Source organism: Cucurbita pepo, chromosome 16, assembly GCF_057944985.1.
Source record: "Cucurbita pepo subsp. pepo isolate OVF chromosome 16, ASM5794498v1, whole genome shotgun sequence".
In the NCBI taxonomy this organism is placed as follows: Eukaryota; Viridiplantae; Streptophyta; class Magnoliopsida; order Cucurbitales; family Cucurbitaceae; genus Cucurbita; species Cucurbita pepo.
In genome coordinates this window covers 11,657,627-11,685,399 of record NC_141813.1, presented here as the reverse complement: position 1 = coordinate 11,685,399, position 27,773 = coordinate 11,657,627, and the positions used below count along the sequence as shown (strand labels likewise).

Sequence of the window (27,773 nt, the reverse complement as noted above, 5' to 3'; positions counted from 1 at the left end):
TTAACAATACCATAGTTATTTTGACTGGAGAATTAAAATTTAAAAATTTTAAAGTCAGTCATTAATTTTTAATATTTGGAGTCGATAAAATATGGCTAAATTAATTGAATGACAAAATTAAAATTTATAATATTTAAGTATTAAAATTGTAATTTAATTTTTAGGTACATTAAGACAAAAAGTTAACAATATACAGCAAGCAATAGTCCTTAAATTAAAATGTACAGACAAAATTTAATTAAGGTGATGAAATATAACCAAAAAAAGAAAAAAAAGTATTTAATAATTGAGAAAAGCGACTTTAATTTTTTTTAGTTTAAACTGTAAATACGGATTAAACAAAACTCCAGCGAGTGCGTTAGAAAAAAAAAAAAAAAAAAGAAAAGAAAAAATAGAACAAAGAATTTGATGAGGGGATCATTTCTGGTTGAAATTTCAGGCTTTGATGGAGGTAAAATAAAAGTCGTCTTTGCTGCCCGCCACTTCCCGTCGACCGCTTTGCCAATTTCCCTCACTCCATCAATATCTCGATCTTCTTTTTCATCTCTACATTCCTCGCTGTTTGTTCTGGATCAAGCTACGGATATTTGAATTGTTGCTCGGTTGTTATCCGAAGTTTGAATTGCAGTTCCGTCTTCTTTCGAGTAGCTGTGCCGCTTGGTTCCATCAGATCCGCTGGTGGAGCGCGGGGATCTAGGTAGGGAACTGAAGAGACCGTGTCTTTCCCGCTGGATCTGAGCGGAGATGGCATTGTCCGGTATGAGAGGCCTCTCCGTTTTCATCAGTGACATTCGTAATTGTCAGAATAAAGAGCAGGAGAGGCTCCGAGTCGACAAGGAGCTTGGAAATGTCCGCACTAGGTTTAAGAACGAGAAGGTTAGGGTTGGCTTTTACTTGCATCATAACATGATATATGATTGTAATTCTGGCTCTCTATTCCATGTTTTGCTAGTGGTTGCTTTTGTTCAAAAGAGCTGTGGAAATCATGCCATTACCTAATTGCCTGCGTGGTTTTGCGTTCTAAATTGTTTCAAGAGGAAATGTAGGTACCGAATACATGATGTGATTATGAGCTGGAAGGAAAACTATATTCATAGAGTTTCCGATTTTTGTTTTTTTCCTTCCGGTTCATTTAGCATGCACCGTGGTATTTTAGGAAATTCTTTTGATAATATTTTTACCTCGAGTGAACTACGATAGTTTGCTCAGCGAATGATGAAATAATATTTTGGTTGCAAGCAGTGAGTTAATTAAGCTGTCTATGGATACATTGCCTTTCCATAAAGAGTGTTCATTATGTAAGCTACATACTCTGTTATAAATTACTAAAGAAGTCTTAAATGACGAGTCGTCGACCCTTTACTTGAAAAAGATAACAGTTTAGAAAGAATCAAGCAAGGACTCGAGTCATCAGTCTCTGTGCGAGGTCTCTGCACTTGGCTAATGATATTGTATACATCGAAAGTGACTGATTTTATTTAAGTGGCTTTGGGACGAGCCGTAGAGTACTTAGCTTTGGAAGATGGTCCTTCTTGATTCATTGCTTGTTGTTGAACTTCTTAAATTGGAAGGTTTGTTGAACATGCAATGCAACTTGGATTCACATGATGGTAAATGGGTACAATCTAGTAACTGCTATTGGAACATCATGGGAAATCTGTGTGTGTACGCTGTGTAAATGAAGCAATGAACTTTTGCGTGGATCTTGAGTAGGATTTTATAAGGCACATCCGTGGAAAGTTATTTTAGGCAGAGTTTCCTCTTTCTCTTTTGTTGTTCAGTGTTCAGTGGGGAATAAGATGCATACCTATTTTTTTGAGAGGATAGGTGGTTAGGAGATAGAGCCTCTGCCTTTTGTTTTCCTCGATTATACTTCCTTTCTTCCCAGAGGAACCATTTGGTGGCCATCCTTCCATCTTCAGGGAACGCATCCTGTCTTTCTCTTGGTTTATGTTGTCCTTTGTCCGATAGTAAAACAATAGATACAGTGGCCCTCTTATATTTGATTGGGGAGGTTTTGGTTAGTCTTAGTAAAGGGATTATCATTTTTGGGGTCCCACTTTTGCTGATGCCGATGGGTTATCTTGTAGTTCCTTTTTTTAGTTGCTCGGTGAACCCCTTTCTGCCTACTTTTCCTTCGTTTCCTCACTATGAAGGTTAAAATTCCCAAGATGGTTAAATTTTTTTTGTTTCCTTCATGGGAGAGTTAATACCTCGGATTGTGTTGCGAGGAAGTCGATGGGTCTGTTAGTGTCACAATGTTGTATCCTCTACAAGCACGCGGCTGAGGATTGCACCACATTTTTTGGAGCTATGACTACACTTTCTCAGTTTGAAGCTATTTTTCTTTTAGGCATTTGATTTTCATTTAACTCGACCTAGAGGGTATAGTTCTTTGATTGAGGAACTCTTGCTTCACTTGTCCTTTTTGTGATAAGGGGTATTTCTTGTGAATTGCTGTGGTTGTGCAAGTTGTAGGGTCTTTGAGTTAGAAGGAAAAAAAAAAAAAAAAAAAAAAATCAAAAAGTTCAGGGGTTGAGAGTCCTAAAGAGGACCGGACCCTCTTATTAGGTTTCAGGTCTCCCTTTGGGATTGAGTCTCCAAGGAATTTTGTAATTATCTTATTGGGCTTATTTGTGGGGCCTTTGAGTTGAGAGGAACAGAAGAATTTTTAGGGATTAAGAGACCTAAAGAGGATACCTTGTTATGTTCTATATCTTCATTTGGGCTCAGTCTCTAAGGCCTTTTGTAATTATCTTATTGGTCTTGTATGGCCTTTCTTTTTGTATGGCCTTTGTATTCTTTCATTTTTCGTTAATGAAAGATTTGATTTTCTCATAAAAAAAGGCGACAAATTCTTGATGCATCCCTCATGGCAATCAAACTCAAAAATGAATGGGAAGAAAGAAACAAAAAGGTGTAGTCATCAAACTTGACATGGAAAAGGCCTTCGACAAGGTTGATTGGACTTTCATCGAAAACATTCTTGTGGCAAAAGGTTTTGGCTCAAAATGGCGAAGGTGGATAAAAGGACGCGTCTCATCCACAAACTTCTCCATCATCATCAATAGAAGACCGAGAAGGAAGATTTATGTCACACGGGGTCTCTGACAAGGAGATCCACTATCCCTTTTTCTTTTCATCATGGTAATGGACTGACTCAATTGCCTACTGACAAAAGTAGAATATCAAGGGCAGATAAAAGGTTTTCAGTTTGGTAATGAAGGCTTAAGCATCAACCACCTTACGTTCGCGGACGACACAATTTTTTGACTTGGCGGATGCCTCTTCCATAAGAAACATGATTGAGATGGTAAAAATTGTCGAATGATTCTCTGGACAAAATATCAATCTCCAAAAAAACAAAGATCATGGACATTAATATTAGCACAAAGATTATTGAAGAATTTGCTAGCATATATGGTTGTAAAAAGTGAGAATGGCCGAAAATGTACCTAGAACTACCTCTAAAAGGAAACCACAAATCTTTTTCCTTTTGGAAGATTATTATTGAAAAAATAGAAAGAATGCTGTCAACATGGTCATCATGTTATACTTCAAAAGGTGGAAGACTCACCCTAATACAAGCCACATTATCCAACGTCTCCACTTACTACATGTCTCTATTTGAAATGTCACAAAAAGTGGCTGCGGATATAGAAAGATTATTAAAAAACTACTTGTGGAAAGATGGCTCACACCTTGTTTGATGGAATATCATAAACCTTCCAACAAAAAAGGGAGGCATCGGTCTTTTCTCAATAAAGAAGAACAAAGCCCTCCTCGCCAAATGGATATGGAGATATCATCATGAAGAAAAGGCCTTGTGGAGAAATCTTAAAGACCAAATATACTCCTACATCAAACAAAAATCGACCCCTTCCATCTTCTACAAAAGGGTCTTGGTAATACATAAAGAAACATCAAAACCTTGTCACCAACCGAACTTGCCATAGGGTGAGTGATGGAGGAAGCACATCATTTTGGACCAACCCATGGATTGAAAACACCACACTAGCCTTGAGGTATCTACTTTTGTACAGGCTCTCTCATAGCACAAAAGCCACGATCAAAGAAACGTGGAATGTTGTCAACAAATTCTGGGACCTGAAGCTTGGTGGAAATTTAAAGGATAATTAAGCAACAAAATGGGCTGAATTAAGCCTTGACCTTGCCCCTGTGGTAGTGTCAAACAAAGCAGACTCATTGTCTTGGCTCCCTAGCGCTGACGGGGTCTTCTCTTCAAAATCCTTGATGATGGACATGGGGGAAAAAGTAAAAGCAATAAATCCCACACTAGCAAAGACAATATGGAAAGGATATCATCCTTAAAAGGTGAAGTTCTTCCTTTGGGAAATAGCGCATAAAGCCATTAGCACAAGTGAAAATCTTAAAGAAGGAATGCCTTCCATCACTCTATCTCCAAATTGGTGTCCATCAAGCAAGAAAGAAAACGAACCACAAAGCCACTTATTTATGCAATGCACATATTGCTCAGAATTTTTGGACAACGATTCTTAATATATTCGGATGACATCTCACATTTCCTAGGGAGGTAAAGGATCTATAGGACATGACCTTAGTGTACCATCCTTTCAAGAATGCAGAAGTCCTACTATGGAAAAACCTCATCATGGCTTTCTTTTGGAATATGTGGAAAAAAAGAAATTAGAGAATATTCGCAGAAAAGACATAGACTTGGACAAAAATTTTCGACAATGTTGTTTACCAAGTTATATGTTGGTGTAAACTGTCTATAATATTTTTACTTCCTATAGTTATACCTCTCTCATTGCAAATTGGGAAGGTCTTTTGTAAACATCATGGATATTATATCCCTTTTGTAAATTTCAATTATCAATGAAATTGTCTTTTATAAAATGTTGTAGTGTTACGATATTTGACAGGAGTTTAAGGTGTCAATGCTCTAACACAAAATTTGAGCATTCATGTAATGCCACTCCCCAAATTGGTGAGTTCAAGGTGCATAAAATATTGTCAAAGAATCCTAACTTTTGTATCTTTCCAAGTTGTTATATGATGCATGGGATGAATAATTGGTGGATTACCCTTCTGGTCCCCTTTAAGCACGAAACGTTTGGGGGAGATTGCTGCATACGTCCACGTTGAACTTGCCACTCCTAGAGGGATTAAAGACATGTTGTAACTTTTATGCGTGTGTGGCAACTACTGAAAAAAAGAAAGCCAAGTTTTTGGCTGAATGTTAGAAGTGGGTAATCTGATAAGGAAGGAATTAAAAAGTCTTCCTAGGAGAAGAAAAGGGGTGGAATTTATTCCACTTGGAGTGCTTTGCATAAGGAATTTTGTATTTATGACATTGCTTTGGTTTGTGCCAATTTGGAGAGTACTGGAGTCTCTTGTCATTTGTAAATTTATTTTAATATATTTTTATTTTAAAACTCTTTTGGCTGTTTTAAGGCTATTGCCGTCAGTTCTTTGGTCTATGATACCTCCATGAATGCAACATAGTCATTTGATACTATTGATATTTGAAGTAATATGTTCAACAGTGGAAACAAGTACCTTTGCCCAAAACAAATTAGAAAACCGTTGATGAAGGTTTATGAAGCCTTAACAGCCAATGCACAGTATGTTAGTATGACCTCGGAGGGTTAAGCACCTTATTTTTTAAATAAAGATAACATTATAGCAAGCATGGCTTGTCTCAGTCAAGTCTGTGCTTGTGTCCAGATATAAGTATTATATGTGTTCCGATTTTATTGGATGTACCCAAAGGGACGGATATGAGTATTATATGATTATTCTTATTGTTTCAGTGAAATGCCAACACCTTGAATGATGGGAAAATTTTCACATTTCCCTTTTGTTTCCATTTATGGTTTAGTTTTTTGTCTACTGGTTGGATACATTTTGTAAATATTTACCTATGTTACTAATGGTACTGTTATTTGTTAACAATGGCATATAACAGAGTTTGACACCGTACGAAAAGAAAAAGTACGTCTGGAAAGTACTTTACATTTATATGCTTGGGTATGACGTGGATTTTGGTCATATGGAAGCTGTATCTCTTATATCTGCACCAAAGTACCCTGAAAAGCAGGCAAGTTTCTGCGCCTTGTATCTTGTCTTCTTAGTTGCTTTTATCCTCATTCTCCACTATTGAATAAACTTTGAATACATACAGCTAGAATCTGAATATGCAGTATTTCTTTCATCACTCGAAACTTATCCTGTGTTTTTCTTTGTTCTAAAAAGTTTCTTATATTTAAAAAAGATATCCTTGTTTCAGAACCGCTTGGTCACCTGGTGGGTATAGACAACTCACAAGTTTCTGAATGAACAGGTGTATGGTCATAGGGCCATTCTCAGTTTTGAGCTTGTAAATGTAAAGAGGCCAAGAGATTTTTTTGAAAAGAAATTTTATGTGCGGAATAGTGCATCTAAAGGATGAATTTTCTTTTAACATTAAGAGTCAAGTTCAGAATCAGTTTGTTCTACTAGTACTTTACATGAATCAGAGAGTTCCTCCAATAGATTCTCATTTTTTTTATGAATACTTAATTAAGCTCTTGGATAAAGTTTTTTAGTTTATTATTATTATTACTTCATATATATATATATATATAAATATTGATTAAAAATTCACTGTACTTTTAAATTGATTCAAGTGTGATAAAATAATTGCAGGTTGGCTATATCGTCACTTCGTGTTTGCTTAATGAGAACCATGATTTCTTGAGGTTAGCGATAAATACTGTGCGCAATGACATTATTGGTCGCAACGAAACATTTCAATGTCTTGCGCTGACTATGGTATGAACATGGGAAGTCTTCAATTAATTTAATTCCCAGTTATATTTCTTTCACTGCGAAATTTTAGTTGTCTTCTTTTGCTTCATGTAGAATCTTTTTAATATATATATCAGATGCGTTGGTCTATCATTAGAAAAATTTCCAGCTTCAGAAACCCCTCTATCAGTTTCAATTACTTCTTCAAGGATTATCATCTCTGCATAAATTTTATTATCATAGTCGTTTTTTTGTTGAAACATTCTTATCACGTCTTCTTTTTTTCTTGTGAAACATTCTTATTATTACATGTTTTAGCTGCTTAAAGAATTTATCAGATCACTTTTGAACACATGAAAAATATCTATCTCATTTCTTTATAATAAATTTTTGCGGTAAGAGATTCTTCACAAAAGAGATTTAAAGAAAGTTCTGTTCTACCTGCCACTTGGTTTTCCATTCAACGAGTTGGAGATTTAGTGTAACAACCCGATTTTCGCTACCTCGACTCATGTACACTCAAGGATAAAAAGGGCAATAAAAAGGGCCTTTTTTTGGACTTCTTGTGCAAGATAACAATTTAATGACTTATTTATCCATCTCTAGGTTGGAAATATTGGGGGGCGAGAATTTGCCGAGTCATTAGCACCAGATGTTCAAAAGTTACTTGTAAGTAATTAGAGAAAATTTTAGTTTTTAACTGATGTTAGAAGATAAAAATGATATGAAAGAGATTTTCTTTTTCTAGATTTCAAGCAGCTGTAGACCACTCGTGAGGAAAAAAGCAGCATTATGTCTACTGCGTTTGTATAGAAAAAATCCCGATGTTGTTAATGTAGATGGCTGGTATGCTTCATTTTAAATTCCCTTTTACTATTATGTTTTCCCTTGTCGTTTCCCATCCTTTTCTCTCTAATCAAGTATAGTTTAAACATTATTCAGGGCGGATCGGATGGCGCAACTTTTAGACGAGCGTGATCTAGGTGTTTTAACATCTTCCATGAGCCTTCTTGTTGCTCTTGTATCAAATGATCACGACTCCTACTGGAGTTGTCTTCCAAAGTGTGTTAAAATTCTGGAGCGCCTCGCTAGGAACCAGGATATTCCACAAGAATACACATATTATGGTATCCCATCTCCCTGGCTTCAGGTTTGTAGTGTTGTGCTACTGAATTTTTGATGTGATGGATGCTATATTGGAAAAGGTTCTTACGATGCTTATGTATGTGAGCAAATGACACGCTGTTAACTGGTGTTGATTTCTTGCTATGAAAACAGCCCTTTCCTTGCAATACTAAAAAAAAAAAAAAAAAAAAAAAAAAAAGAATGATTTTTTTCACGGGTCTTTTCACGTATTTGTTTTGTAGGATGATTTTTTTTAGAAAGAAACAGAGAATTTCATTGATGAATGAAAATTACCACCAATAGTGGATCACAAAAATGATCTCCAATTATAAATTAAAGAAGAAAGACTAGGATGTGAACATTTACACCAAGAAAGACCATTAAATAAAACCAAAACCATGAAGCCATCAATTGATAATTGTTTGTCATTTTATCATTGAAGATCCTCTCATTCCTTCCACACCAGTGACCAGAGACCAGAAAAAGAAACAGTTAAAGGCAAGCCACAGTGTCTTCTTACCTCCCTTGAATGGATGTCTGAAAAGATATAAAACAAAGGAAGTAAAAAATGTTCCATCCGAAGCACTCCAGAACCAAGTTTCAATATTGTTTTGTGAAAGAACACCAGCCAAACTGCCGAAATAAGGAAATAGGGCATTCTTTGAAGATGGTCTGCTTTATTGACACCTCATGACTAGGTTCCCACAGAAAAGCTTTAATTTTTTGAGGATATAATTCCTTCTATATCACCGTGAATAAAGGCTGATGTCTTTTCCCACTATTTTGGAGCAATACCCCCATCAGAGATCCAACATAAAATTTGTGGGATGAATCAATAACCCAACATAAAATTTTCCTTTGGGAGCTCATTTTTGGAGCTATTAATACGATATAAAGACTCCAAAGGCATATGCCCTCCCTTTATCTCTCACCCTCTTGGTGTATTATGTGTGCATCAAATTCTGAGTATCTTGGTCATCTTTTTGTCATTGCCCCTTTGATACTCAATTTTGGGCTATGATTTGGGCTGCTTTTGGGTGGTCCTTACCTTCGTCAAGTAATATATTTAATCTCCTTGCCTCCATTCTTGCGGGTCATCCTTTCCGAGGTGTGAAGATGACTTTATGGTTTGCATTCATCTGAGTCTTCTTCAGTTCCTTTCGGGCAAGGAATGCCAGAATTTTCAGTGACCCTCTATATACTTTTGACAAATTTATTGATTTAATTACCTTTCATGCTCTTATTGGTGTAACTGTAAACACCCCTTTTTGGATTTTTGTCTTTCTTATTTAATTGCAACTTGGAAGGCCTTCTTGTAATACGCCATTAGGTGTTTGGAGTTTTACTCTATTATTTCATATAACAATAAATTTTGTTTTTCTTCTAAAAAAAATTAATAATAATCTGTGGGTTAGTTTTGATATTTATACCATTCATCAGTCAAATAATCATGCCTAATGGAAATTAAGCAAAGCAGTGTTATCCTCGTGGGATCTTGGAAGTTTTCATTAATTTTAATTTCCATATTATGAATGTTCATTCTATAGGATTTCTTTGTGTAGGAAATTCTCCTTAGAAATTTCATTCAATTTATACAAGTTCACTGGCTTTTTTTTTCACTTTGTTTAGGTGAAAACCATGAGGGTTCTTCAGTACTTTCCAACAATTGAAGATCCAAATACCCGAAGGTCATTGTTCGAGGTTGGTTTGTTTCTAAGATATTGTCTCTAACTTTGTGATACCTTAACAGGTCCATTCATCTAACCAATGGGGTGTACTTCCAGGTCTTGCAAAGGATTTTAATGGGAACTGATGTTGTGAAGAATGTCAATAAGAACAATGCGTCACATGCTGTTCTGTTTGAAGCCCTTGCTCTTGTATGTGAGCGGTTTTTATCTTCATTGTCATTTTAATCGATGCATATCAGATGTATAAATTAGCATTTTGTTCTATATTTTCTATTCATGCATGTTAATGCAAGCTTTAGTTTGTCTGATACAATTGCATTTAGTTTTCCTTGCTATTTATAATTGGACGGGAGGCTGTGTTTTGGCCATCCTCCCTGTTCTCTATGATATTGTGATGCTTTTAGAATTTTGGTTTTCTTTTTTCCAAATTGTTTAGTTCCTTTTGTGTAAAGAATGCATGACCAAATGATCAAAAGGTTCACATATTAACTTCCTTGTTGTCTATTGCTTTAAACTGTTCTGTCATAGGTAATGCACCTTGATGCTGAAAAAGAGATGATGTCTCAGTGTGTTGCTCTTCTTGGAAAGTTTATTGCAGTTCGCGAACCAAATATTCGGTATCTTGGCTTGGTAAGTTTCTGTGGACCTTATCATCTTATGTTAACTGATAATTGAGTGATGAGAACCAGACCTAGGATGGTACAATTTTGATATTACGTTCTTGTGCAGGAAAATATGACTCGGATGTTGATGGTCACAGATGTTCAAGATATTATCAAAAGACATCAAGCTCAAATCATAACATCTTTAAAGGATCCTGATATTAGGTAAGTAATAATCTTTTTTAATATTCTTTTCTATTTGTTAATGCAATATTTTGCTAGATAATCTAGGGCAGAGTCTTCTGTAATTATATATATTTTTTCAAGAGCTCGTCTCCATTAGTAAGTAGGAACTTGTCCTTCTACGAGAAGAAATTGGAATTTAAGAATATGTTTCCTCAGAAATAGGAGAATAACATAGCATTTAGTGGTCAATAGCTTGGTTGGTCTCTGATAGAAATTGGAAATTCGGAATATGTTGCCACAGAACTAGGACAATATCATAGCATCTAATGGCCAATAGCTCAGTTGGTCCCTGATCAACCTGCACCCTGACAGAAAAGAAAAAAGAGAAAAAGAGAGTTATATTTTTGTACCCATGTAATTTCAAATGATAAAATTTGAGATGGTTTCGAATTATTATGATCAAATCGTCGTGATGTTGTAATGTGTTTCTAGTGGAAGTTCAGAACCTATATGTAATAGATTACTTACAATACAGCCTGGCCATGCAGGCAAGAAATTTCAAATTTTTCCTTTCCAATGATCAAAGGCTTTTAAATCAATGAAAATATGTTTCCTATATATATGTATATAAGAACAATGGGCTTCATGATTCTTTTGACAATGTTGCAAAGATGTTAGTGGGGGTTCGGATGTTTCATAGTTTATCTTTAAAATGGATGATCAAGTTATTGTCCATGTTCAAGACCCCGAGATGCAGCCCGATTGGCTGAGGACTTGGGTGTTGCTGGGAGGATAGGGCTTCTAGGTCCCTAGCTCAGTAAATGGAAATCTTCGATGTCTGCCAAAGCTAGTGTTAGGGTGCAAAGATGTTAGTGGGGGTTCAGATGTTTCATAGTTTATCTTTAAAATGGATGATCAAGTTATGTCCATCTTCAAGACCCAGAGATTCAGCCCGATTGGCTGAGGACTTGGGTGTTGCTGGGAGGATAGGGAGGATAGGGCTTCTAGGTCCCTAGCTCAGTAAATGGAAATCTTCGATATCTGCCAAAGCTAGTGTTAGGGCTTAGGTCTCTCTAGTGGGATGGGCCAGATACGAGTCATTACCAAAAAAATGTCTATTCTACATTTTAGATCAATTCAAAACAATAATTCTGTTTTTCCAATTTCTCATTGGGGAAAAAATTACATGGATATGAAAAGGAATTCTTGACATGAGGATTCTTTAGTTCTTTTTATGTGTGGTTATTGATGACTTAGAGTTAGTAAGCCACTCATGAAATTGGTTGAAGCCTGTTGGAAATGATTTTGAAGTTTTGAAAACATTTGAGCCCATGTCAAGTCACTGGTGTAATTTAGTGAAATCCTTGGTTCATGACATTAGTATAGAAATGAACAGAGTTGATGAGGATGTTGACATGTTGAGTTACTCTGGGTGATCTGTCATTAATGTACATCCGTATGCCTCTAGGTGATGATCCCAAAAATGTAAACTTTTGGATATCAATTGAAGAGAGCGACATAGGAATACTTTATTTATTTATTTTTTTCATTTTTATCCAAGGGTGGTTGTCTCAATGGAACAATGGATTTGCCAATCTCCAAGGAATTAATATGAACATATAATTAACTAGCCAGTATGGTAAGGGGAATGTGTGGTTCTCCATTATGGAAGCAGAGAATGAAGGCAGAACAGTACGTTGGAATGATAAAAGGGTGGGCACTTGTTCACTCGTGAATCGATTCCCCACATTTACACACTTTCTGTTTGCAAAGAAATTACTTTTAAAGAAGCTTGGGATGAATTCTCATGCCAACAACTGGTACTTGAAAAACGGGGATATGGTTCTGAAGAAACAAAGCTGGGAAAATATAAACGAGTTTTGAACAATGCAGTTGCCACAGTATTGGGGAAACTTTTTCTGGTGTACAGTTAAAAGAGTCCAAAAATCCGGTTTGGTTTCTTTGTGGTCATAAATTCTTCATAAAGAACGAAAAAGAATGGATGAATGCAATGAAAGAACGTTTATGGTTGGTAGGACTGCTTGTCTGTATAATGATTAGGAAAAAGAATGTGATGAAAAGACACGTTCTTTTTTATATTCAGTTCATCAACGAAAGTTCTTTCCTTTTCAAAAAGGAAGGAAAAGAAAAAAAGAAAGGATAAAGGTATAACAACCATGTTCACTAGAAATCCATTTTTCGAAAACATGACTGAAATCCCATATTCCTACAATATCCAAAAAAAAAAAAAAAAAAAAAAAAAAATGTAAGGTTTGTAAACATTTTAATAAAAACAATAAATAAATAAATAAAAAGATTTATATTCTATTTTGACTAATTTCATAAACATAGAATGAAGGTTAATTGTTCACACCAGATCTTATTTCTTGTCCATCTCTCTGATTTTGATGTCATCAGATTAATTGTTTATTGATCTTAATGTCTTATCTATATATCATTTAAATATGGCCGTGCTAGAAGAGATGTTCATTGGTATTTTGATTTTCCAATTCAAGTGAGATATTGGGCAATACTTTATTTTGTGAATATATTTTCAGCATCCGAAGACGTGCTCTTGATTTGCTTTATGGTATGTGTGATGTTTCAAATGCAAAGGACATAGTTGAAGAATTATTACAGGTATTGGTCATGCTGAATATCTCAAATATACTGTATGAACTTGATAGACAGTCTCAATTTATGTCCTTTTGGGTTACCAAAACCTTTTCCATCTTTTATTGGAAAATAGCCTTGCTACTCACTCACATTCGTTGTCAGTACCTCAGCACAGCAGAATTTGCAATGCGTGAGGAATTGTCTCTTAAAGCTGCAATTCTTGCAGAGAAGTTCGCTCCTGATTTGTCTTGGTAAGTTTATACCTGATTTTGGTTGGTAAGCCACGTGGAAAGAAACTTACTCATATAATTACTGAGCATTGGTATAGTGAGAGGGAAGGAAATGATGTCTTTCCCGATTTGGATGTCATGACAGTTCTCAAGCTTTGTTATTTATGAGACTTAATGAACATGGAGTAGAATCTGTTCTTTCTCAATCTTTTGGAGTTCCACTCTTCTTTATTTTTAGGAGAGAAAGATGCTTACAATTATAATAGATAATTATTGTTCTTTTCTAAAAATAATATAATAGTTAGTTATTGCGAATATGAGCTTTTCATTCACTTTATGTTTGATCTTATTCGTTACTCATTAGATTGAGAGTTCCACTCTTCTTGATTTTTAGGAGAGAAAGATGCTTACAATTATAATAGATAATTATTGTTCTTTTCTAAAAATAATATAATAGTTAGTTATTGCGAATATGAGCTTTTCATTCACTTTATGTTTGATCTTATTCGTTACTCATTATTTGTCCTTAGTATCTAGCTGGTTTGTGTTTTAGGTATGTGGATGTGATTCTACAATTGATCGACAAGGCTGGAGATTTTGTTAGTGATGACATATGGTTCCGTGTTGTGCAGTTTGTTACAAACAATGAAGATCTGCAGGTAACCTAATCTGCTTGATGCCGTTTTACATTTAGTTTCCTTGATAAAGTCATTGAGCTTTGTATTATTGATGGTGATTTTATGCATTTCATCAGCCTTATGCAGCAATAAAAGCGAGAGAATATCTGGATAAACCTGCAATACATGAGACAATGGTAAAGGTGTGTAGATAGATATTTTCTTTTATTATTATTTTGGTTTTCGAGTTTTGAGCTTGTCTTTCTGTATCCTTTTGTGTGTGTTGGGGGAAGAGGATAGTTTTGGAGTTGAAAGGAAGTAAAACGTAGGCTCTTTGTGTAACTTTTTTTGCATCTATTTTCTTATGTATAGCAAGAACATCGTTTATTAGGGTGTTCTAAACTGCAACCAATAATTTCTTTTCCTTCCTCTTTTTGTATATTAATGATTGATTTGGATAATAATCATAGTCTTCAACTTAGATGTAATTCGTTATGCAACAGGTCAGTGCATATCTTCTTGGAGAATTTGGTCATCTTTTGGCCCGTAGACCAGGTTATAGTGCAAAGGAGTTATTTAGAATAATACATGAAAAGCTTCCAACTGTTTCGTAAGTGGTCCTAAGAGTACTTTAAGTCTTCCTTTAGCAAGCTATTACTTTCTGTTTAAAGAATCTACTTTCTTTGCAGTACATCTACCATTCCTATTCTTCTGTCAACATATGCTAAAATCTTAATGCACACTCAACCCCCGGATCAGGAACTGCAAAATCAAATTTGGGGAATATTTATCAAGTGAGACTTACGGACTCTTTAAATTGAAACTCCTGTTTATTAGCACTTGCAGTAAATTTAAATTCTCTAATAGAAATTTATTTTCCTTAGATACAAGAGTTGCATTGATGTCGAGGTACAACAACGTGCTGTCGAATATTTAGCCCTGAGCAAGAAAGGTGCAGCTCTAATGGACATATTGGCCGAAATGCCAAAGTTCCCTGAGAGACAGGTGCATATTCTTTCTTTGAAGTGTCTGATTAGATGCAGTTTTCTGTGATGGATTATGATGAGTACGCAGCAATGTTTATTCAGCTGAAGGTTATTATATTATCTCTAATGTTTCCATCTTCAGTCGGCTTTGATCAAGAAGGCTGAGGACACTGAAGCTGACACTGCAGAACAAAGTGCCATCAAGTTGCGAGCTCAACAACAATCATCAAATGTGTTGGTCTTAACTGATCAGCGTCCTGTTAATGAAACTCCCTCTTCCAGCCAACTAACTCTGGTGAAGATGCCGAACATTGGCAGTTATCCGGTTTGTTTCTTTCTATTCTTTTTAAATTTTTCAGAAAATCATTATTGCATTCTTTTCAATGCTTGAACCTATTAATGGATTGCTTCTTGATATGGTCTAGACGGGAATTTACTTCATTTTCAAACCTAATGGCAGGATTCAACTGACCAAGAAGTATCCCACACCAATGGGACTCTAAACAAAGTAGATTCTAGCCCCCCTGCACCTGATCTCCTCGGAGATCTCTTGGGTCCACTAGCTATTGAAGGTCCTCCGAGTGTTACTGCCCAGGCTCCCCAAAATATAATGTCCGACATGGATGGTGTTGCAAATGCAGTTGACGGTGGAGCTATTGTTCCAGTTGGAGAACAGACAAATTCGGTTCAGGTACTATTTATCTTCTAATGGAGAAACAAACTCCAGGAGGCCAAAAAAATTGGTGAAATATTTTTTGTTTTATTTGATAGAAACTAAGGTATGTATTTATCGAAGTAATACAAAAGAGGGAAAGACCTGGGAGACTATGGAAAATTCCTATCAATAAAGAAAAGTAGACGCGATAAACTTTTCAATGGTATTCTGAGATGATGCCAGAATATTTATGTTTCCATTTCTTTACATTGCTGTTGTATCTGCTATCATTATCTGTTGTTGAATTATTATTATTAGAATGGTTTGATTCTTACTGCTTTAGTCGATACCATTTGTAATACTTGCAGCTGTTAAAGATATTTGACTGGGTTGATTGCATGTCAGCTGCTATGTTGTTGATTGCTTGATGGTGTGGTTATTTATATTTATATCTTATATTTTTGCAGCCGATCGGGAATATTGCTGAAAGATTCCATGCCTTGTGCATGAAAGATAGTGGTGTGCTGTACGAAGATCCCTATATTCAGGTATCTTGCCCCTGTACTTTCATCGCATCTTTTTTGTAATTCAGTTTTCATTCTTTAGAACCTGGTGGGTCCTGTTGAAAAATTGTTTATAAAAATTGTACTTTTATTTTTAAAAATTATTTTATAGTAAGTTCTCGTCTTTTTCTTAATTTGTGAATGGTTGAAGAACATCCTTAACATTCATGCGTGACTTCATTGCAATTCTTTAAATATTATATTTTCCAAGTTGTTTTGGAGAACAAACTGTCAAATACATGTTTCTGGTTTCTCTCAGCTTTATTTACTTGTTTTAAAGCTTGAGACTTGCAACCCTCGTAATGATTCTCATTATACTTGCGACAGATTGGCATTAAAGCAGAGTGGCGAGCTCACCTGGGACGGCTTGTTCTTTTTCTTGGAAACAAGAGTGTTTCTCCCCTCGCCTTTGTCAAGGCTATTATATTGCCTCCTTCAAATTTAAAGATGGAGTTGTCGTTAGTACCTGATACTATTCCTCCCCGTGCACAGGTAAAACAAGCAGCTGAGTTTATATTTGCTTGTGGTTATTGAGAGGCCCTTACCGCTCTTCACCTTTCATTAGCTTTTCTCTTTGATTGGATAGGTACAATGCCCACTTGAAGTCGTTAATGTACATCCAAGCAGAGATGTGGCTGTCCTTGATTTCTCTTACAAGTTCGGGAATGACCTGGTAAATTTTCGTTTTTTGACTACTCGGGATTTCCCTTCTAAATGGCTGCAACAGCCCAGAATAACTCATGTATGTACTGTTCTTTGTAGGTAAATGTGAAGCTTCGCCTTCCAGCTGTCTTTAATAAATTTCTCCAGCCTATATCTGTATCTGCAGAGGAGTTTTTTCCTCAGTGGAGGTCACTCTCAGGGCCCCCATTGAAGCTTCAAGAAGTGGTGAGCCTTTTATATTTTATATTTAAATATTCGAAAATTTGCCAAACCAATGAAAAAACTTGTTGAGTCGATTGGTAATTAGCCACTTGTCTTTTGTCCTGACAAAAATTTCATTGAAGGACACCACGAGGACTTTGTGGAGAGTTGAAACATAAATACCAGTTTAACTCAAATTCTCTACCTTCTCTGATTTTATTTGGCACGTGCAAATTCTTTAATGTCTATATGCCCCATTACTTGTACTTGAATCCACATTATGCCTTTACCTACTTGTCAACATGAACCTTGTGGATGAATCCTTACATTCGGTCTTTGGAACATTGGAATGTCCCTTTAAGATGGTACTAAATTGTTAAATGCAAAGGAACTGGAAAATACTTCTCTAGTTGACTCGAACAGTAAAAAGCTTCCTGCAGATACAATTTGTGAGTGAGCTCCAAGAAGAAAAGAGAAAAGCAATAGTTTTTGTGGAGCCTCCACCTCGCTTTCCTCTTCCGTCATTTTTGTTTTTCTCTCTATCACACGTCCCACAAATGGTTTATACCATCTAGGAAGAAGAGAGCCAACAGAGTAATACCTTACAGTGTTAAATAAAAATGGTTCTGGCATTTTTGCACAACGTACTAAACCATATAACTAATATTTTTCGTCTCTTATTGCCATTTACTGTGCAGGTCAGAGGTGTAAAACCCCTTATGCTTTTAGAGATGGCAAATTTATTCAACAGTCTAAGGTTGATGGTTTGTCCAGGACTTGTAAGTAGTCGCCATTTTTTTAGTCATGCTTTTAGTTTTTGTACAAAATTCACCTTTTTCTTTTCCATCGGTTGTTTAGGACCCAAATCCAAATAATCTTGTTGCGAGCACAACATTCTACTCGGAAAGTACACAAGCTATGCTATGCCTTGTAAGGAATACTTCTCCATTCTTAAATTGTTGCTATTTTCATGGGTTAAGTTTCTCATCCAAGCACACGCACACCAGCGCCCATAATCATTTCCACTACGATTATTATATTTACTTTCATCTTACATCGAAGATCATGTTTTTTTGCTGTGCTATGCCTAAAGGGACATGACTGGCATCTCTTTCTGCAGTTTCGCTCATTATGTTTGAAAAATTAGGCTCACTTATATGGAAAGTTATTACCCGAACCCGGTTCTAATGATCCGCTTTATTCGATATTCAGGTTAGAATTGAAACTGATCCAGCAGACAGAACCCAATTACGAATGACAGTTGCCTCAGGGGATCCGACAGTGACTTTTGAGTACGTGCTTTAGCCTGCTGTTGCTCTCTTTTAGCTCTCAATTGTGCTACAGCCATATCTGAGTTCTTTATTTACAGGTTGAAGGAGTTCATCAAGGAACAGTTAATAAGTATACCCGCACCTCATCCAACAACTCCACCATCAGCAGCACCACCAGTAGGTCATCCCAGTGTTGCTACACCAGCATCGACAGATCCTGGGGCAATGCTAGCAGGTTTGCTCTAGGACAAGACGATTCATCAGGAGATTTCATTCAGTATACATTTGTAAACATGATTATACAGCTGGGTCTACCCTTATTTCGGGGATACAAAGGCGAGTGAGGGACACCATGATGCGAGAGCTTGCGGAGTTTTAGCGTGGTCGGCACTGCATTTTAAGTTAATCATGGGGTTGGTCAGAGTTCTTGAGATTTTTTTTGTTCGAGAAATAAAGGTGAGATCGTTTTTTTTTTTTTTTTTTGGGTTTTAGGTTTAGATTGGGGAGTTGGTGAGGGCTTTGTTCTACTACAGTTTCCTCCCAGTTCTTCATGGGGTGATTTCTATAGTGTATTATTTGACGTGTAAGATATTGCATTTAGGATTCAATTATCCATCTACAGTTTCGAACTAAACACGTTCAAAAATTTGCCCCTTAGGAAAAAATTCAATTTCAAAACATGTGTTGATCATTCCATTTCACGATTGTTTAATTCAGTGAAGCATTAAACAGATTAAACAGATTGAAGCACGGCAAGGTTATACTCAACCATTGTGAAACGAGGTTTAGAGGAATCATCACATAAAATTATTGGTAAAAGAGGTGAAAGATTGAATAGAGGCTGCAATTAAGAATGAAAGCTTTTGGCATTAGCAATCCTTGAATTTGAAAGTGACAGCGGTCGGCCATCACAATTTGTACAGGCAATTCAATCAGATAAAGCACACAAAATCGTGCTTATCTCACCAGATAAATAATAAGCTGATTCAGGTATTCCAAAAAAATTAGCCGAGGAAGAAAATTGGTTAGATAACTAAAAGACATGGGAAATTTGAAAAATGGGACAGAGAACTGGTAGAGAATGTTAAAGCTCAACGTCAAGCCATGTAACCGTCGTCTGTCAACACAAAACTTCCATGAACAGCCTCGGCATGGCAGCCAGCGAACTGGAGAATCTTCAACAGTCTGGCTCAACAAGAATAGGTCCAAAGTATTTACGTTGATTTACAAGCATTGCTTCTTTGTTGTTAGATAGCTTGTTCGATCGGCAGCTTCTTGCCCGATGGAACCCCGGAACCAGAAGCGACAAAACACAACACAAAAAAACTCTGAAGATGATGAACTAGTTACTGCCACTCCCGGCAACGGCCACAAGACCATTTCTCCTCAATAGTCGTTGCATTGTCCCAGGGCGAACAATGACCGTGTATTTGTAGTCCACATACTTGGCAAAGGAGATTGGGGACCGGGTCTGAATTTGTACAGATTTGACAGTTCACAGTAGGTATAGGTACCGTGGGTTCTTGTTTCTCATTAGAACCGTGATGGAGGATATCAGGATCTACAATTGAAAAGGAATTGCCCATAACCGCTGAGGCATCTCGAGATGGATCTATTCCTCCAAACTCTACACCACCGTTGGGTGCTAGTAATTCTGTAAAAGAGAAGTAGGTCTGAGGTTCAAAATCCATATCCTCAAAATTAAGACTGTCCAAGTCCAACGCTGCTGCCTCGTCTCGACCATGAGCAGCATTGTCCCATTTCGAGAAAGTTGAAAATTTCTCTATTGGCTTCAAGAGTGCATTTGTTTCATGCGGTAGAAAATGGGGTAAAGAATTCTCGGAAAAACCATCGACATCATCTTCCTGTTTTGCCTGCCTCCTAACAGGTAGCTTTTGTGGTGCTGCCTGTCCAGATGCTCCTGGGTTCCAGTCATCTAATCCAGAATTGGGTTCAGTAATTAGCTCAACTCTTGAAAGAGAGAAAATGAAAGGATCTTCTTCCTCGGTCAACAAAGAACTACTCGTCTCAAGCTTCTTAAAAATGGTCAAATCATCACAGTCTACTTCTGAATTTTCCTGCTTCGACAACTTTGCACGTGTTTTCTTGCCCGCATCTTGTTTCTCAGGTTTCAAATACATGTAAGGACAATCGGGTGATTTAATCCGACGACACCTACAACACTTGTAGCCCACCACATCAAAGATTTTTGATTCATCAAGTGCAACAGCTTCTGCGTGGTACCAATCTGAAAGTATCCGCAAAATATATAAGGAAATGAGACAATTTTATTTAGAGGGGTCAAAAGATGGCGCAAGGCACCAATCATAAAATTTAGAGGGGTCAAAAGATGGCGCAAGGCAAACAATCATAAAAAGAAAGCTTACTTCTACAGGTCTCGCAGCAGATGTACGTTAAATCGGACCTATAAGGCTTGCTACACAAGTGGCATACGGGTTCCACATGATGCAATTCCTGGCCGCCCTTTAAAAGAAGATAATTGTGCCTGAAATCAGCACCCGTGTCTTCACCGCTCTTCTTCTTCCATATAATACCCCAGGAAGAATTCCTCAGCCGGCTCCGAAGAGCCGAACTAGATACAGGAGTAGCTTGTTTCTTCGCAGATAGAGTGTCCAGCTTGTTAACAGAAGTGGCTGATGGCTGATTGGGGCCTTTAGGCCTTACACTCTTGCATACAGTTGACGAACTCCGATGTTCAATACCTTGCAAGGGTAATGGACTGGTTGGTGATTCAGTACTGTTTCCACTATGATTAAGAGATTTGAGATGGCAACACTGCTTGCATGTGATTGGGCATGCAACATCCTTGGTGGCAGAAATTGTTGATCTCACGGTACAATTTACGTGGCAATAGCCTGATCAAGGTAATAATAAGTATCGGCACAAGTTGGAATGAAACTAGCAAAAACTATCGGTACAATTTACGTGGCAATAGCCTGATCAAGGAAAGAGATAAAATTAGAAAATTACTGGAACCAAGTAAACCCAATTTGGAGCTGTCGATATAAATTTAACCTTAATGAAGCCACTAATTCATAACTTAAAATGAACATTCTAACAGATTTTGGTGGTATTTTGGCATTACCCATGACCAAATAGATGTCAATTATAACTTAAGAGAAAAATCATCCAGGAAAGTAGATGATACCTCGGCAAGAGCTGCAGTTCACTGCATTCCTGCAGATTACAAGGAACAATTTGTCAACTATAAAGCAAGTCGGTACAGGTTCTAATATTAAATTCGGTAGAGGTGTATATACTTTACCTAATAAGAACTTCCATTTGACACGATGAACATGATAACAAGCCCATATTGTCTCGTCTACATGTGAGATAGAAAAATATCTCTCTCTGGTAGGATTTCACCGGCCTTCTTCGTGATTGGTACCGAAGATTTTGGTATACCTCGGGTGATGACAAATTAACTTGAAAAGAACCTTCCTCGTGCTCTTTGACCAGATATAAAGGGATGCAATTTTCCGAAAACCAATATGCAACTCTTCCATCTTGCTTCTGTTCTATTTCAATGACGTTCTTCATAACACGAGAAGGAAGATGTTTTTGACTCCCAAATGCAACTCCATACGTAATTTTATTTTCCACAACTCTCTTGTCACTAATACTAGCATTTCGGAAGACAGAAGCTTCAATATCTTGACCTTTCATGTCCTGAGGGGTTTGTTCCGGACGAACTAGATCATTCCATCTCAAATGAAAGTCCAGGATCCTCACCTAATACAAATTCAAATTTCCAATAGTTAGTTAGTATAAACTTCTTTCATTCCTTACGGAAAAGATTAAGGAACACAAATTTTAAAATTATCAAGTCTATAAAATTAAAATATGAAAATGCAAAACAAGAATATTTGATTAGAAAATGGTAACGATAACTAACCTGAAGAGCAAGTTGTGATACGTTCTTACTCGCTTCAACAGCAGCTCTCCACACAAGCTGTCTGCTCCTTCTAGGAATCTTGGAACCATCAGTGTAATAAATACTAGAAATCTTCCTCGAGCCACCTAATGGATAAAAGAAAAATGTAAAAAATTTACCGGCCTCACATTTTTCATAGACTTGAGCAAGCAAAAGGATCCACTGGTCTCATATACTTTAATGAAAAATGAAGTTGTTATTCATTACCTTGGCGAGCTGCTTTAGCAACAACAAATCGAGGCAATGCTGCTCTCTGGAATACGAGTTTTGATAGCCCTCCTCGAAACCATAAAAAATTGGCATCACGACGATCATGAGAAGGAACTTCAGATACAGACTGTTTACTACCTCTCCTCCCAGGTCCACGTTTGCGAACTGTTGAACCAACAGTACTCGGAGCATTTTGAATCTTAGAAGTTTCTAAAAACCAATCATCTACCGGCTTAAACCAGTTACCAGAAAGAGCAATACTGGGAATGCTTTCTTCAAGCTGCAAATTGATTTGAGTCCATGAATAAGGAAAAAGAATAATATATTTCAGATTTTTGTAAAATTCATCAATAGCACATAGGTCAGTGGGCAGACCGATATGTACGAGGAAAGTGCAATGCCACCCTCCTCCAGCAAAATAAAAAATAAGAAAACAAAGAAAAATGCTGGATGAAAAAACAACTTATACCTGTGTTATTATAACCCCCCCCCCCCCCCCCCCCCCCCCCCCCCCCCCAAAAAAAAAAAAAAAAAGCAACATCTTAATCAAGCAAAAAGATAATCTAGTTTCTTAATAAACTTCCCAGTTAATGCACCAATCCTCCTCCTAACCCCTCCAAACAAACATGCAAGTATTTTCATACATGAAGATTCCAAAAACATACCACTCTCTATCTCTCTAATTAAAAAGCATGTTGATTCTCTCCCACCGAAGTACACATCTTGCAGTGAGGCATCACACCCAATAAAAGATGAAAATAATTAAACTACTAAGAGAACAATAGGCTAAGAAACATCACAACTTACTTCAAGCAAGAGAAATTTGATTAAACTGCAACTTGAAGCTGATTCTAATTGATGACGCCATTTTTCTCTATAGCTTGCATTCGAGAATGGACCACCAACAAGACCCCTTAAACTTTCCTCCATATACAGGATGTACACTGCTATGCAAGATAGATTTCCTTCTCCATTCTTTCCAAGGCGGAGGCTAGAAAGGATTTTCATAGCACTTCTGGTAGCAGTCAATGAAGCATGATTCAACAAACATTTCTTGCTTAAGACAGAGGCTCTGCATGACAGACACCAACCGCACCTCTCCCTTGGTACCTCCACAAGCTTCTTGTCAAATATCGGCAAGAAGAAGCGTGAGGCTGTTAATGAAAATGCCTTTGCTTGCAATAAAGCATGTGAAGAAGCAGAACTATTTCTCTTACTATCAGATGCCTGAGTTCCAAAAACCCGAGTTTCTTCTGATGACAGAACATCCAGTTTATGAGCAGCTAATGCAGCAAATTCACCGTGGACATAGTGATTCACATATGCCTGAGGCTTATATTGGGAGCCCATATAAACACAACTAATAGCCGACTTGACATCACCCTTCACATTTCCGTGACCCAAAAGACCACCATTTTGGCTTTGACGAGACAGATTCAATGAAATTGGGGCATTGGCACTCCCAGTATGACTAAAAATTTTGTTTGCTGAAGTACTTGAAATGTCTGTTGTGCTGGAAATACCAACCATATCTAGGCAAGCTAAGTCAGTTGAATTCTCTGGCCTGCTAATTGAACAATTAGAAGAAAGAGAGTCCACATTAATGCCATTTCTTAGCACGTTTTTTCCTACATACTCAGGTGGCATTGTTCCACAATTAGTTGGAATTGCAAGCGGATTCCTTGAAGTTTCCACGTGCAAGTTGCCTTCTTCACTTTTGCATGTAGCCAAGTTTTTTCCATTCTCAACCACATCAAGCTCCTTACGTTCTTCTTCACCAGAAGGACGTGATCCAGCATAGAAGTTGGCATCTTCCCTCAGATTTGCGGGAAGTATATCAATTCCACTTGTTTCAGGAAGAATTAGGAGATTTTCTGGGATGTCCCAATATTGCATAATGGCCTTACAGATGCCATAGTATGTAGCAATATATTGGGAGGAAGAACAAAGAACATGAAGTACTTTTAGAATGTCATTTTGATTATAATATTTGAGACATGGTTCAGAGTTGATAGAAGTCTTGAGCCTGCAATTATCAATATATAAAGGTCAGGGAAAATCTGACAAAAAATAAATAGCATAAAATCGAAATTAAGACATGAGTAAAGCAAAGCATGAAAAAGCCATAAAGGGTCCGATGCATAGAGCTTAAAAGAAGCCTAAATAAAAATGTTGTAACATACACCACCAAGTGGTTGCAACTACCCAAGAAAATGTGCCCATGTGTATCAGTGCCAAAAACTTCTGCTCCTCTGAGTGATGATCCCTTTGTTATAGCTGTTTCTCTCTTATCTATACTGCATTCGGGACAATACCATGGCCCTTGAGGTATAAGTATCTTTACCATGCCTATACATCTCAAATGGTATGCTGATGGGCACCCATCACAACATAGCAAACTCCCATCCATCTCACAGAGTCGACACTCATCACTGTTTCTGTTCGCATCAACAGCAGTGGCATCCAAGTCACCATTAGTACCACCTTTTAAACCCAAAAAATTTTGGTCTGTATAAGACTTCGTCTCATTATTCTCTACAATAATCTCCATAGCTTTCCCATCCTTGCAAGCGGAAGTTTTGGGGTATCTGGGATGAACCCTTGTAGGCCCATTTTCAGACAGACATGTAGCTCCAGCATCATAATCCAGTCCAACTTCGGATACCTCACGCGTGTCAATTTCTGCTCTAAGCTCACCAGACACCAATATTTCATCACAAAGAATTTGTAGAACCATAAGCTTTCGACCAGCAGGAATGGAGTAATATTCATTGCCTAAAGCATGCTTGTAAAATTCATTCCATTCCAGCCCTTTTGCATGTCCGATAACAATTAGATATTGGACCAAATAAACAGGCCAAGTAAGAGAATCTAGTAAGTTCCAATTGAAGTGCCTGCAGAAAACCGTTGTAAAATGATTTAGAATATTCACACCATTAGAACTTAATATAAATCATCTCCACTTGTTGCACGCATCATATTTCTAAAAAAAATCTGACACTTCCCCAAACCCACAATTAAAAAAAAGGCTAAGTTGAGCTGTACATAAAGTTTTCAGCATGCACAATGTGTTGCTTTTATTCATAAACTCAATACGTAACGTAACAGCCATAGGTGTCCAAGGCTTAAACTAATGTTAACGAAAATTGGTTAGACAAGATTAGATGTTCAAAAACTTGATATTAAATATCCTCTATGACCACGATGGTTTAACTATTTAACTTTGTCTCCTTGATGTTTGAGACAATACGTCAAGGAGGCAAAGCTAAATGGTTAAACCATTGTGGTCATATAGGATATTGAGTCAGTTTTTCGAACATCTAATATTGTCTGACCAATTATCTTTAACATTAGTTTAAGTATATATATGTGGTGGTATTATATTCAAACCCACAAAAAAGGTAACGAAATGTTTTCTTTGTTTGTTAGCACCCATAAAAATATACACATAGTCGAACAGAGTATAACAGAAAATTGAGAATATAGCAGAAGCCATCACAGTACATCCCACCCCGACATTCATTCAAATCAAGTCCCTGACAAATAGACTATCAAATCAGAGACTGATGTGCATGTATATATTTACAACATGGAGACTGAAGGATTTCGTAACATGGAATCTGTGAAGAGAGACCTACATTCATCATAAATTAGAGGAGTTTCAAATTAGCATTTCAAATATCCTGTCTAAGTAGAAAAAAACATTTTGATGAACCAAAATGTTCTGGATTAATATCCTTCGGGAAGAAAAGAAAAGTAAGCAAACCAGAATTAGAAAGCACCTCAAGCATTTTGACGCGATTTCTAAGCCATCTGAAGAAAGACCTTCCAGATGCCGGCGTAAGGCACGCATCAGAGCAACATGAATGGAGTCCAACAATGTGTTAGCTACACCACAATTAAGTGATCCCACAAAGTCATCCAAACTGAATGGAAACAGGAATAAGCGGGAACTAAATGAGCGTAGGAAACCATAGACTGATAAAAGATGTGAAACGTGCTCCTCTTGGATCCCAATGGTTCCAGAGGATGGCGGAAACTCTGGTGCTGGGATAAGCAGATTTTCATCTTCAAATTCACAATCCCAGTCCCGAACGGACTGGAGTGAATCACTGGAAGAATCGACGACAGCTTCTACTCCTCCAGCATCATTTTCAATTATATGCTCACACCTTAACTTGCTCGGTGCAGATGCAACCGGATTCAATTTTTCAGTGGTTTTCGCCATGTTCTTCCCCGTCACCTTTCTCCTCTTCGCATTAAACCTAACTGCTAAGTCATCCAAACGCTTCTTTCTCTTACTCAACCCATTGTCAAAACAAGGATCGCCAATTAGCAACCCCCGAATTTCCCCACTCTCTAAATCCTCACTGTCGCCATCCTCATAGACTACTCTGTATAGTCCTTCCTCGTAATATACTACTTTTCCAAGAAACTTTCCACTGCCCTTGAACTCTTTCAGCAGATATCGTCCCACTAAGGCCACGGGGCGCGATACAAGAGTCCGCTTGCACGATTCAAGAGCCGAATTTTCATCATCATTACCGTCTTGAAGGTCATTGTTTCTCCTTTTCCTCGGTCGACCCCTCGATCTTACTACCGTAGGTTCCATTGAAGTATTCAACAAAAACAAAAATCGAAACCTAAATCCAGAAATATCTAGGATTTCAAAAACTGTCTCCAACAGGAATATTGCATTGGAGAGCCATTCAAATCCAGGAAGAATTAAGAAAAAGACCTGCAAAACACTGAAGAAAATCACATTCAACGAACGAACGAACGAACGAACGATAAGTGGCCTTTGTAGATTCGATAAGTGGCCTTTGTAGATTCGATAAGTTCCAAGGTTCGAGGAGTAAATTCAGATTTTCAATCCTTACGTTTCCGAAAACAAGAAATGATACATTAGATAAAGTGATGGGGGTTGAGAGCAAACAATAGAGCAAACAATAGAGCAAACAATAGAACAAACAATAGAACAATGGTGCTACTAGGGTTTGATAACCGCCATTGATAATGGCTCTGGGACCTCTCGAGAGAAGAGAGAGGGGGAGGCAAGGAGACCCACCCAAAAGATTTAATTAGGCATCCACCCTCTGCTTATCTCGCCTGAACGAGTCCTGACTCGCCCGCACTCACTCGGAATTATCAAATTCAAAATTAGATCAAATATAGAAAAAATATTAATTTTAATTCTCCCTATATTTTACCAAATAACTGAATTTTATTTCAAAATTATCTATCAAGTTTCCAAAAATAATAATAATAATAACACTATTAAATTTTCAACAAAAAATAAAAAATAAAAAAAAACTTTTCCACTTTTTTTTTTTTTTAATATTAGTAATTTATTTCATAAATATGTAATATTCTAAATTTTCAAAATTTTTATCGTTACATTTTATTTAAAATTATAATGAGTTATTGTTGT

The 27,773-nt window shown here is 37.0% G+C and overlaps 2 protein-coding genes across 2 annotated transcripts; one reads left to right on the top strand and one right to left on the bottom strand.

Annotated features, from left to right (window-relative positions):
- Window positions 1-385: 385 nt before the first annotated feature.
- On the top strand, window positions 386-18,811 carry LOC111777285 (AP-2 complex subunit alpha-1). Its single transcript, XM_023656816.2, has 27 exons — window positions 386-876; window positions 5,954-6,085; window positions 6,673-6,798; window positions 7,381-7,443; window positions 7,523-7,620; window positions 7,717-7,924; window positions 9,529-9,600; window positions 9,684-9,776; window positions 10,116-10,217; window positions 10,317-10,414; window positions 12,934-13,015; window positions 13,154-13,242; window positions 13,775-13,880; window positions 13,976-14,041; window positions 14,342-14,448; window positions 14,528-14,632; window positions 14,723-14,843; window positions 14,967-15,149; window positions 15,285-15,515; window positions 15,947-16,027; window positions 16,370-16,534; window positions 16,629-16,715; window positions 16,805-16,930; window positions 17,605-17,685; window positions 17,765-17,836; window positions 18,119-18,198; window positions 18,276-18,811. Exons 1-27 carry the CDS (start codon window positions 745-747, stop codon window positions 18,421-18,423), a joined length of 3,054 nt encoding a protein of 1,017 aa, XP_023512584.2. The 5' UTR covers window positions 386-744; the 3' UTR covers window positions 18,424-18,811.
- A 213-nt stretch (window positions 18,812-19,024) lies between these two features.
- Window positions 19,025-27,431, bottom strand: LOC111777281 (DDT domain-containing protein PTM). The gene is made up of 9 exons (XM_023656813.2): window positions 26,125-27,431; window positions 24,526-25,236; window positions 23,150-24,368; window positions 22,340-22,622; window positions 22,094-22,218; window positions 21,464-21,930; window positions 21,347-21,375; window positions 20,565-21,053; window positions 19,025-20,425 (listed from the first exon to the last, which is right to left on the bottom strand). The coding sequence occupies exons 1-9, from the start codon at window positions 26,952-26,954 to the stop codon at window positions 19,524-19,526; spliced, it is 5,055 nt and encodes a 1,684-aa protein (XP_023512581.2). The 5' UTR covers window positions 26,955-27,431; the 3' UTR covers window positions 19,025-19,523.
- Window positions 27,432-27,773: the final 342 nt, after the last annotated feature.

Coding starts and splice junctions, on each gene's coding strand:
- LOC111777285 (XM_023656816.2), top strand. CDS start 745: ATGGCATTGTCCGGTATGAGAGGCCTCTCCGTTTTCATCAGTGACATT. Junction 7,621..7,716: donor GTTGTTAATGTAGATGGCTG/GTATGCTTCATT, acceptor AACATTATTCAG/GGCGGATCGGATGGCGCAAC. Junction 10,218..10,316: donor ATATTCGGTATCTTGGCTTG/GTAAGTTTCTGT, acceptor GTTCTTGTGCAG/GAAAATATGACTCGGATGTT.
- LOC111777281 (XM_023656813.2), bottom strand. CDS start 26,954: ATGGAACCTACGGTAGTAAGATCGAGGGGTCGACCGAGGAAAAGGAGA. Junction 21,376..21,463: donor CAAATGGAAGTTCTTATTAG/GTAAAGTATATA, acceptor TGTAATCTGCAG/GAATGCAGTGAACTGCAGCT. Junction 20,426..20,564: donor CTGCTGCGAGACCTGTAGAA/GTAAGCTTTCTT, acceptor GGATACTTTCAG/ATTGGTACCACGCAGAAGCT.